The following is a 12,381-nucleotide window of genomic DNA, read 5'->3' as shown; positions in this document are numbered from 1 at the left end:
CCTCCTCTGTTCCCACCCTACAACTAAGGTTTAACTGCCACAAGCAACATAAATACCTTAAAAAGAGAGAGAATTTCAAATAATCTGATTCATAATATGATACTATGGTATTAGGCAATTTAAATATGACAAAACCATACCAACAATATGAGATAAATATTATCTTTCCCATTTCTTATATTGAGAAACTGAGGTAAAAGAAAGAAAATTGTCCCAGCCAGGAATAATAAAGCTAAGAGACATGTATGTCTAACTTGAAAGACCTTTCCAGCATACCGCACTGCCTGCCACTCCAGATCCCTGTTACATACACAAACCAGAGTTCAAACCCACCAACAGCTTTCCCATACATTAATGTAATCCAACCAAACCAGAGTTCAAACCCAATAACAGCTTTCCCATCCATTAATGTAATCCAAGAAGTCCCAGAGATAGCTCTGCCAGCAAATGTAGGAAAGACACATCCATGTACCTCCCCCAAAAAAGGAGGGGTAGGGAGAAAGGGAGAGAGAGGAAGAGGAGAGAAAAGAGAAGAGAAGGGGATGGAACAAGTGAGAGGTGACTGCGGGAGGGGAAAGAAAAGAAAAGCAAGGAAAAAAGGGTGGGAAATTTTTTAAAGGAGGACTGAATGACGTACAGGAACAGATATAAAGGAGAAATCATACCTACTACTCAAATTACTGAAGCCAAATTTCTTTGCAACAGTTTGCAACATTCTTACAGGATCATCTTCCCTAATATTTTTTCCTTTTTTACAAGATTTAGGTTTGCTCTTCTGCCTTTCACTAACTGTTTGAGCTTGATTACTTTTGTAAACTTCAAATGCAGACTTCTGGTTATCATCTTCATGGAAATTCACTTCATTCAAATGAGAATTCAGAGTTCCCTGATATTCTTCTGGGTTTTTGTTTAAGTGTATTCTTGGTTTGAAGCCATGAGTTAAAAAGTCACAAGTATCTGTGTATGTAAATTGTAAAAGGTATTCAAACATGTCAGGATGAACCTTCTCTACCACAAAGAGATGGCACCCTGCAGAATCTTCATCCTTCCGGTAAATATCTGTAAATTCTGAAGTACTGCCATCTGAAAGAAACAATTTCTGAAAAAAATCAGAACGCACTGCCAAAATATATTTGTGTGCAGGGAAGAGTCTATTGCCAACTTGAAATGTCACATCATGAATGCTGTCCATTTCATCTGTTTCCCTCAACAGTTTGCCAAACTCTTCAAAAAAGGATGATGAGGACACAGCTGGAATTTCATAAAGGCTAGAAACAAGATAAAAACAAATTATGCTTCAAAAAAAATGAAGGAAATCCTTTTCCATACCTAGCCAATTTTCCTTTAAAATGCAATTTTTTAAACAGTATTTAGAAAATTTTAAATATGGCATTTCCTAAAATACAGGAATATTGAACAAAGCTCTAGATACTGTATCATCCTTTAATTTGTTTTCTATTCCTTTTTATATTTATATTCTATTCTTCTCTCAAATTAAAATGATAAGAACTTGGCCGGGCGCGGTGGCTCAAGCCTGTAATCCCAGCACTTTGGGAGGCCGAGACGGGTGGATCACGAGGTCAGGAGATCGAGACCATCCTGGCTAACACGGTGAGACCCCGTCTCTACTAAAAAATACAAAAAAAACTAGCCGGGCGTGGTGGCGGGCGCCTGTAGTCCCAGCTACTTGGGAGGCTGAGGCAGGAGAATGGCGTGGACCAGGGAGGCGGAGCTTGCAGTGAGCTGAGATCCGGCCACTGCACTCCAGCCTGGGCTACAGAGCAAGACTCCGTCTCAAAAAAAAAAAAAAAAAAAATGATAAGAACTAAGTTGTCTGTATCCCTGGTTCTTACAGTACTATGGGAATGCAATTACACTGTCCCAACCAACATTTCACCCTTCTCAGTAGGAAGACCAACCCTCCTGTGGTTTGCTTTGGATTGACAAGTTTCTCAGGAGATGAGACTTTCAATGCTAAAACTGGGGCAGGCCTGGGCAAACCAGGATGGATGATCACCCTACTTGCAGAATTTCCTCCCTCTTCAACAGTACCCTTGATGTTTATCTTAACCTGATACCTCTCTGCTAATGTGACTTAGGAGATTTGCACTGGGATTTACAGATGGCGCCACAACACTTCTTTTGCCAATTCTCATCATATTCAAGGGTCACAAATTTTTGCAAACTGCCTAAGAAATATTTATAATACATTTTTCAGAATCTGAGAACCTAGGGTACATCATAAAGTATGAAAGACAAGTCAGGCGGGGTGCGGTGGCTCATACCTGTAATCCTAGCACTTTGGGAGGCCAAGGCTGGCAGATCACCTGAGGTCAGGTGGTCAAGACCAGCCTGGCCAACATGGCGAAACCCCATCTCTATTAAAAATACAAAAATTAAGTTGGGTTTGGTGGCAGGCAACTGTAATCCCAACTACTTGGGAGACTGAGGCAGGAGAATCGCTTCAATCTGAGAGGTAGAGGTTAGAGTGAGCCAAGATTGTGCCACTGCACTCTAGCCTGGGCAACAGAGCAAGACTCCGTCTTAAAAAAACTAAAAAAATAAACTTTGCGAGTACATGTATAGATATTTTCAATATTTTCAATAAATGTCAGTTTACAAACTAAAGGAAATATTCATCACTCTGAGGATAACAAATTCTACCTCTGGATTACCCTGTAAACACGATTATGTCTAAGGTCTCTATAGGTCTTGGCAACAGCTCTTCAATTAAATTTGCACCAGGAGCTACTGAAAGCAAGAAAATTCAGTGATTGTTCCTTCTAAAAAGTGAAATTTAATATATACAAGTATACCTTGTTTTAGGATCTGACTGCAGGATTGCAAAGTTGCATCCACTTGGATCTGTGCTGACACTAACAGCTCTATGTGCAAAGGTAAGTTTCTCAAGTCGAATTCTTTCATACACACTATTTATATCAGAGACATAAGACACATCTGATGAGGAATTGTGAAGGTTTGATAAAATCTCTGTTAAAAAAAAAAAACTACCATTAATCAAGGCTTTACTGAAACCACTAAAATGATTGAGAAGTAAATGGAATAGAAAAGCAGTTAGAAAACTATGGAACTCTTTTTCATATATATTCAGTGTTTTTGAAGAACTACATCCTCTCTTCAACACATTTTGCACTGAATATATTGGTTGTATTATATAGGAAATTTTTGGTGGATTGATTCTAAAATATCCATGATTCCATCTCTTTCAACAAACACATCTTCCATACTGCAACCAAAGTTACCCTTCTAAAAAGCAAATCTAGTGTCATAATAGCTTTTAAAATTCTTCAACTTAAACTTCCTGTTGCCCAAAGGGAAAAAAATTCTCCAACTTGGATTAAAAATATATAAATCTAGTGTCTTCATAATCTGCTTGTTTATTTGCTTCCTGCCTTTCTCTTCCCCCTTTCTTGCATGTATTCAGAAAATATGTGAGTGACCAAACAGGGCTACTGTGGTATCATCAGTCTGGTGATACAGTAGTGAAGAAGACAGACATGTTCCTGCTCTCATAGAGTACACAATCTAGCAGGGAAGATAGACATTACACAAATTATTATATCATTGCAAGTAAAATCAAGGTTATGAAGGCAAAGGATACAGTGCTTCCACAAAGATACGAAATTTACATGAATGAAATGATTCTGGCTGTAGTGTGAAGAATGTTTAAGGTAAACAAAGAATAGATATAAAGAGGCCATTTAAGGAATTACTGTAAATCCAGGAAAAGAATTAAAAGATGATATAGACTAGGTTGTAGCAATGAATCTGTAAAAAAGTGGAAAGATATAAGAAACATTTGAGAAAGAGAACAAAACTTGATGACTGATTAATTCTAGCGTAAGGGAAATCTGAGTGTCAAAGATAATAATTTACTGAAATAGAAAACACTGAGAAGCAGAAGTTGGAGCATGAGATCATGAATTCAGTTTCAGATCACTAAATATGTCTGACACACTTCTAAAGACTTCCATACGTTGAACCTATGTTCTAGTTACTCTCACAAATTAATTCATTTTAGTCATATGGGGCTTTACTAATCTTCCTCTGATACTCAGTCATTCCAATTTCTATGCTCTCAAGAAACTTACTATGTGGATATTAACATTAGTCTCAGTGAACTGCAAGTATTTATATACATGTCTATTACCCCTACAAGCCTATGAGTGCCTCAGAATAGAGGCCCATTTTATATATTTTTGCATCTTTAAAATTTTCCCCTATATCTGGCACATAGTAAATATATATTAAATGTTTACAGACTTGAATAATCTATAAAGAAATAAAAGAAATACAACTAAATCATTAAACTTTACGAAAGTCATTTCTCTGTGGCTTTATGATTTTGAAGAACACATTTATAATTTTCTGAGTAATTATAAACATTCTTGATTTGGTTTTGGCACACGATAACTGAGTTATTCATACAACAGGTGATTTAATGAGTGACTACAATGTGCCAGGAAATATGCCAAAGGCTAAGGATATAGAAGAATATTCATGGCCCTTGCCATCACTAACCTTACACTATAATTGGAAACAGGCATTAAAAAAACTAATCACAAAGATAAATACATAAAGGTAAAACCTAATAATACTTGTCAGTTGAACCTAATACTTGTCAAATTAAAGGATAATTGAAAGGTACTTTTACGTTTCATTCACATATATGAACTGACCTTTCTTTTCAGAACTCTTTCTTTTTTCTTCAAACCATCTCCCTCTAAATCCTTCTCCATCTTGCGTAACAAACAGAATTTCATTTTTATTTAAAGCAATATCAGAAATGAAGACCTGACGTGGATAGGCCCATCGACACTGCTTCATAGAACTGTTGACTGATCTCCAGCAAAACACCTAAAACAAAACCAAATCATATTGAAATATAAAGCAAGTAGCATTTGAACTACCAAAACCTTAAATCAAGATACCAAGAGACAATGCTGTTAAAATAAAAGCTCTCATTAGTATGTTTCAATGTTCATTCTTCCACAGAAAAGACAAATACTATAATAAAAATCAAGATGATTTTAAAGAAATATCTTTCAGAAAAGTATATTAAGCAAGCCTGAAGCATTAGAAAATATTTCAAAGGCACTCCTCTTAAGAAGTAGCAATTTCCAGTATTACTTGTTTGGGGCAAACTGATCTGCTATAATGCTAAAGAAAAACAAAATCTTAAAGCTACAACTTACAAGTCAGGCTTCCTGTAGTACTATCTCTTTACAAGAAGAATGATCCCCCTATGAAAATCCAAACTTTACTCTCAAGAAAAAAGTAAATGTATGCATAACTCAGTTATATAACTAAAACAAAATCTTAGAAAAATCATTACAGAATTCAATGGTTGTAAATGGTTCTGCAAACCTCAGAGTCCCTGAAAAGTAGCTCCAGGGAACTTGCTAAGGGATGGAGAATGATGAGAGATGGAGTGTCAGGCTTCCCAATCCACAGTAGCAATTGTTTTATCTGTTTCATATACTGGTACTCCAAGCACAATTTCATTTGAAAAATTAGTAAGTGCTAATTTTTAAAAGTTCAATTCCCTCATAATCAAGTTAAGAAAACTAGAACACAAAATGGTTATCTGACAAGGTCACTAAAAGGTTATTCACACAAAAAGACTATACTGATTGACACTGATGCTTTTAGAGCTTGGTTTTCTTAGTGAGACTCTAGTTTGCAGGAAGTAAACACCCAGAAGTATAAGCTATATCCATTTTAAGTGATACACATCCCAAAATCAAATATAACTTTTTATACTCAACTATTTTACATAACCCCATTTGTTTCCTTCCACTAGTACAAATTGGAGCTCTAATTCCTTTTTTTCTTCAACTTTTAAGTTCAGGGGTACATGAGCAGGATGTGCAGGTTTGTTACATAGGTAAACGTGTGCCATGGTGGTTTGCTGCACAGAGCATCACATCACCCAAGTATTACGCCCTCCATCCAACAGCTATTCTTCCTGATGTAGAGCTCTAATATTTAAACCCAGTTACTACTATTAAAATCATCTTCATTCTCCATCCCTATAATGTATGCCTGTAACGACCCAGTAGGTGGAGTTTTATGATTAATTCCTCAATTTCTAAAATGTCAAACTTTACAGCACATTATAAACCTTGGAAAACATTATTTTAATTTTATAAGTAAAACCAGAAAGTTATCTGTGTTTTTCTACCCACACTGTGTGTTTTTCAGTATCATTAGTGTATAATATATACTTTTAAATATAATTTTTAAAATCTGTATTATTTAGAGATGGCTCCCACTCTCCCACCCTTCAAAAAAAATTTAGAGATGTATTTTATATAATATACAAATACATCAATTAAAGTATATATTTCAGAAAATTTTTTTAATATTTCAAATTAATAAATTTATTAGAGAAATGTACTGGTATGTTTGCATAAGGAACTAAAATTAGAACTTTTCATTTAAGAGATAAGAAATTCCTTACACACTAGTGATCTGAAAATCTTTCATATATAATGTGGATAGTTATAATGTATACACATATTATAATGCATACATTTGTATAAAATTAAATCTGGAAAAAAATTTCCAACTATGCAACAAATGTATCATATTGCCTGATCTTTGCTTTTTTAAGAATAGTTATGTGAGGCCAGGCACAGTGGCTCACACCTGTAATCCCAGTAATCTGTGGGGCCGGGGAGGGTAGATCACTTGAGGCCAGGAGTTTGAGACCAGCCTGGCCAACATGGCAAAACCCCATCTCTACTAAAAATACAAAAACTAGCAAGGCATGGTGGCGCATGCTTGTAATCCCTGCTACTCAGGAGGCTGAGACATGAGGATCGCCTGAACCCAGGAGGTGGAGGTTGCAACGAGCCAAGATCATGACACTGCAATCTAGCCTGGCCAATAGAGCGAGACTGTCTCAAAAAAAAAAAAAAAAAAAAAAATTTATAGTTACATTACATATCTCATATTTATGCAATTCAGTATCATTTATCAGTATTCAGTGTAAATAACATCAAAATCTTTCATTTTAAGCACAATAAATAAATTTTTTGATTACAGTTTAACAAATCAGTATTGTGCAACATTAGATTAAATGTTGTCTGTCATACTATCTCTAAATCCCAGCTCCATACTAATTAGTAATGGATGCCTCAAATATACTTATTTTGGCACCCAGCAGTAATCATCAAAGTCAACAGGAATCGTCACTAACATAGCAATACATTTTCATGTTACCAGGTCTGCCATAGCTATCAACCGAGAGTAAGATTATACTTTTACATAACATATACTTACCCTTCCAGCTCCATCCATTGCAAGAATGCAAATTTGACTCCCATTTTCTTTCAAATGTTCAGGATCAACCTTGTATTCCATATGACCCCCAGACACAAGAACTTTCTTCAAGTTCAATTGTCTAGATTAAAAAAAAAAATTCTAGATTAATATGTTCTCTAAAATACACATGCCTAAACTTCAAGGAAGTTACTATTCAAACAATCTACAGGCAATTATTGTGAAAGGTGAAGTAAAATGATTTGGTCTTTGGTATCTCTAGTCTTCCATTCTGTAAATTTCCCCTACAAGGTGGCTGTTCCTTTCTATGGCAAGTCTTTTTCCCTCAAATGCCTTTACCCACACAAACACACACATTAAATGCCTGAAGTTCCACTTGCTAATTCAAACATTCACTCTGGAGTTTAAATAACTGGTATGGGCTGGGTGCAGGGACTCACGCCTATAATCCCAGCACTTTGGGAGGCCAAGGCCAGTGGATCATTTGAGGCCAGAAGTTCGAGACCAGTCTGGCCAACATGGTGAAACTCAAGCTCTACTAAGACACAAAAATCAGCCGGGCATGGTGATGCGCGCCTGTAGTCCCAGCTACTCGGGAGGCTGAGGCAGAAGAATCACTTGAACCAGGGAGGCAGAGGTTGCAGTGAGCAGAGATCACACCAGTGCACTCCAGCCTGGGTGACAGAGAGAGACTCTGTCTTAAAAAATTAATAAATAATAAACAAATAACTAGTATAGCTATAAGCTCTTAAGTGCATCTGTATTTTAACAGAAAAGACAAATTTTAAACCTCAAAATAGAAATGCTTAATTTCAAAAACGGCTAATCCTAAACAGATATGGCTACCATGAAAATCATCTGTACTACTATTCAATAACTCATTCATTAGCTACACATTTCATTATATCTGCACATTTGATGTGCATAGCAATATATGAACTCTGCCTGCTGCTACTCCAATGACTGTTCTCCCTTTTAAAGGAAAAAGAAACTTTTCAAAATTACTATATTGTATAACTTAATCTGTAACAAAATAATTTACTTAATGTAAACTTGGATATAACATATTTATGTGATTTAATGTTATATAGGCAAGTTTTATAAATGTTAACTAAAAATACAACTTAATATCTTACATATCACCTCAAACTCAGCAAAAAATCTATTTACTCAGTTTTAAGAAACATATTCACATTTTCATGTTTATATAACTAAAATATAACCTAAAATTGAAGTCAAAAGTAACTTTCTGCCAGGTACAGTGGCTCACACCTGTAATCTCAGCATTTTGGGAGGCCAAGGTGGACGAATCATGTAAGGTCAGGAGTGCGAGACCAACCTGGCCAAAATGGCGAAACCCCATCTCTACTAAAAATACAAAAAAATTTGCTGGGCATGGCAGCAGGTGCCTGTAATCCCAGCTAATTGGGAGGCTGAGGCAGGAGAATCGCTTGAACCTGAGAGGTGGAGGTTACAGTGAGCGGAGATCATGTCACTATACTCCAGCCTGGGCAACAGAGCAAGACAATGTCTCAAAAAAAAAAAAAAAAGGAACTGTTATACAAAGAAGGTAAGTTTTTACAAACTGATAGACATTTTCTGTTCATGAGTACCTTCATGGATGGTATCTGTTTTACATTATCAAAAGTATTTTGTTGCATTTAAATTTAAATCCCTAATTGTTTTAAAAGTTAGACAGCTATTCTCTAGAAATCCTGTACACAACTGCTTCCACTAGTTGAGCTATCCACTTCCAAGAATCATTTATATTTGCACGAAGACCTATTTCAGTACTTGTATTTATTTAAACTAATAATGTATATATTTATAATGAATTTCTCATAGTAAAACACTATATAAATGGTAAAATATTAGTCTGAAACCTGTCTATAAAAGTTGAATACTTTGGAATGACACAATAAATATGCGCAGCAAAAAACTGTCAATAAATTATCAATTATAAAAGATTCAAAATGTATTAAAAATGTAGAATTCTGCACTTACATTACTGCACAATTGTTTTTAAGCACTGGTTCCTTAAATCATTCAAAATGAAATGACAGATGACACATTATGAGTATGGTTTATATGAAAAGACAGGGAATTCCAGTTGGTGCACCCACCCATACTTAAAACTTTATAAGGCTGGAAGCAGTGGCTCACACCTATAATCCCAGCACTTTGGGAGGCTAAGGCAGGAGGGACGCTTGAACCCAGGAGTTCAAGACTAGCCTGGGCCACACAGCGAGAACCTGTCTCAATTAAAAAGAAAAAAAAACACTTTATGATTCTCTGCTTTGACTTGTCAACCAACTGCTACTTTACTGCATTCCATTATAACATTTTTTAAATATATATATACTTATCAGTTATAAACACTGAGTCTGGTTAGAGGGCTCATGACATATGATTATATTTTAAAGACAAATACACGTATAATGTAAAAAAGGCTACAGAGAAACCAATGATAAGAGTGTCACAAATCAAGAATTAAGATTAATATATTTCTGTGCACTGAAAGCATAAAAAAAGAAAAAACATATATCTCATATATAACTACATATTAAACATAATTCAGAAATACCACTTTACAACTTACACAGAAATTTTATATATATTCACTAGATCCATGCCAAAAGACAAAAATGAAAGACAAAAATTCCTGATGTTTCTCCTCATTCAATATTTTCCATTTGACATTTATAGAACATAGCCTAAAGCTGACACTCAGATATTTGCTGGAAGAGTTGAATTATTATTAAAGTTATGTTTCTTTCACAGAAATACACATACTTAGAAGCCATCTTCTTACACTGATAGTCTGCAAGTAAGTAAATATCTCCCCTTGTGGTAACACAGACTGTAGCTCCATCACTTGCAGCAACCAAAGACAGAGCGATGTCTTTATGGTGAAGGGCAGAGACCTGACGAGGAGCAGTTACACACTTTTCTCCATTGGGATCTAGCAAACAACCTAAAAAATGATACAAATAAGCAAATCACAAAATAGCTCTTTTAAGCTATTTGGCCAAGCACAGTGTCTCATGACTATAATCTCAGCACTTTGGGAGGCCAAGGTAGGCAGATTGCTTGAGCCCTGGAGCTCGAGACCAGCCTGTTCAACATGGTGAAACCCCATCTCTACAAAAAAATAGCCCAGCATGGTGGTAAGGGCCTGTGGTCCCAGCTACTTGGGAGGCTGAGATGGGAGGATAGTTTGAGCCCAGGAGGCCAAGGCTTCAGTGAGCCGTGATCGCACCCTGAACTCCAGCTGGGATGACAGAGTGAGACTTTGTCTCAAACAAACAAAAAGTCACTCATAATCTCATTCTAATCAATAAAAATTAAAAAGAAAAGATAATTTTTTAAAGAGTCCAATTTAATTTCCAGATATTGTCATCAAGGATTTCTTACCCAGTTGTCCACCATTTAGTCCCATAGTGTAAACAGCTTCTCTAGTCCATAGGACTGTATGAAACCTGCCTGCTGCAACGCCAATGATTGTCCTTCCTTTCAGATATTTTGCCTGTATCTATTCAAAGACAAATAAAACTGCAATTTACTATGTATCTATGACCTACTACAATTTTTTAAAGATCCAGCAGACCAGCAAATATATGGTATACTTGCTGTTAGTGGCCCACCCCTCAAGTGCAAATGGCAGTTGTCACTAATAGATCTCAGCACTCGTACTAAGACCTGAATCCTTCTCAGAACACAAAACATTGTGACGCAGCCACTTTCAGTCAGCAGTTTTAACATACAGAAAATTGGCATGGTATAAGAATCAAATTATTAAACTTTTAGCTATTTTTCTTTTTCTAACAAGCAATATGCAAAACAGCCAGTCTCATTCTTAATAGAAAACCGTACTTTTAAATTAGATATTTCCAAGGTCTCTCAACAGTGGCATTATTGACATTTGGGGCTAGATGATTTTTTTGTCATGAGATTGTCCTGTGCACTACTGTGCACCTTCTGGAGATGGCTGTACACATGAGAGTAAAACAGTAGAATAAAGAATACTGGTTTTTGAACCCATGTCCCCTAACATCAACTTGTCACATGTGATATCTATGCAGAGGCAGATTTAATGAAGCAAATAAAACTTATGTCTCTGGGTTCCTCACTTGCCTGAACCCATTTGGTATTGATAAATTTCATATTTTTTCTTAAGGAGGGCCTAAAAGTGTTTAAGTTTCAAACCCAAAATATCTGGACCTCCCTTTGCTTATGAATACTTAAAAGATGCAGTTTGGTGGCTAATCTCCCAAATGCAGAATTTCCCAAGTGCTTTCTTTCTTCCCCCAAACAAATGCTAATACGTACTATGTTTAATTTCTCCCGTTAAAAATAAAGACAACAGGCTTGGTGCGGTGGCTTACGCCTGTAATCCCAGCATTTTGGGAGGCTGAGGCGGGCAGATCACCTGAGGTCAGGAGTTTGAGACCAGCCTGGTCAACATGACAAAACCCTGTCTCTACTAAAAATACAAAAAAATAAAATAAAAATTAGCCAGGCACAGTGGTGTGTGCCTGTAATCCCAGCTACTCAGAAGGCTGAGGCAAGACAATCGCTTGAACCCGAGGGGCAGAGGTTGCAGTCAGCCAAAATCATGCCACTATACTCCAGCCTGGGCAACAGAGCAAGACTCTGTCTCAAACAAAATAATAATAATAATAATAATAAATAATAAAGACAATATATACCACTGAAGATAAAGCTAAATAACAGAAATAAAATAAGTTGCTCTGTCAATAACCTACATTTTTTTGTCCATATAGGTTTTATTGCAAATGTAAAAGCTTATTATTTAAAGGAGTAAAGCTTACCTGTCTGGGTACATTACAACTGGAAGGTGGAGGAATAATTCCCAATTGATGAAAAATGTTTAGACCAAATGTATAAACACATCCATCTTCAGTTAACACAACAGTATGATCCTCAGCAGCTGCCACTTGGGAACAACTATGACCATTCAGTCCTTCCACAAGCCGAGGGACCTACAAAATAAAATGAACTTTAGTACACTACATTAACCATTTATACAGATATGCAAGTAGAATTTGATGA

The 12,381-nt window shown here is 36.1% G+C and overlaps 1 protein-coding gene across 2 annotated transcripts in view; it reads right to left on the bottom strand.

Moving 5' to 3' along the window:
- The window catches only part of LOC105495711 (inhibitor of Bruton tyrosine kinase), a 79,890-nt gene that overhangs the window by 44,960 nt on the left and 22,549 nt on the right, over positions 1–12,381 (bottom strand). For both annotated transcript variants that reach the window (XM_011765441.3, XM_071096810.1), the window contains 7 exons: positions 12,141–12,311; positions 10,723–10,840; positions 10,102–10,282; positions 7,309–7,429; positions 4,701–4,878; positions 2,817–2,991; positions 666–1,268 (listed from right to left, as the gene is read on the bottom strand). In XM_011765441.3, the coding sequence (XP_011763743.2) occupies positions 666–1,268; positions 2,817–2,991; positions 4,701–4,878; positions 7,309–7,429; positions 10,102–10,282; positions 10,723–10,840; positions 12,141–12,311 (1,547 nt within the window). The remainder of the gene's footprint in view (positions 1–665; positions 1,269–2,816; positions 2,992–4,700; positions 4,879–7,308; positions 7,430–10,101; positions 10,283–10,722; positions 10,841–12,140; positions 12,312–12,381) is intronic.

Source organism: Macaca nemestrina, chromosome 5 (genome assembly GCF_043159975.1).
Source record: "Macaca nemestrina isolate mMacNem1 chromosome 5, mMacNem.hap1, whole genome shotgun sequence".
Lineage (NCBI taxonomy): Eukaryota > Metazoa > Chordata > Mammalia > Primates > Cercopithecidae > Macaca > Macaca nemestrina.
This window is presented reverse-complemented; position numbering and strand designations above follow the sequence as displayed.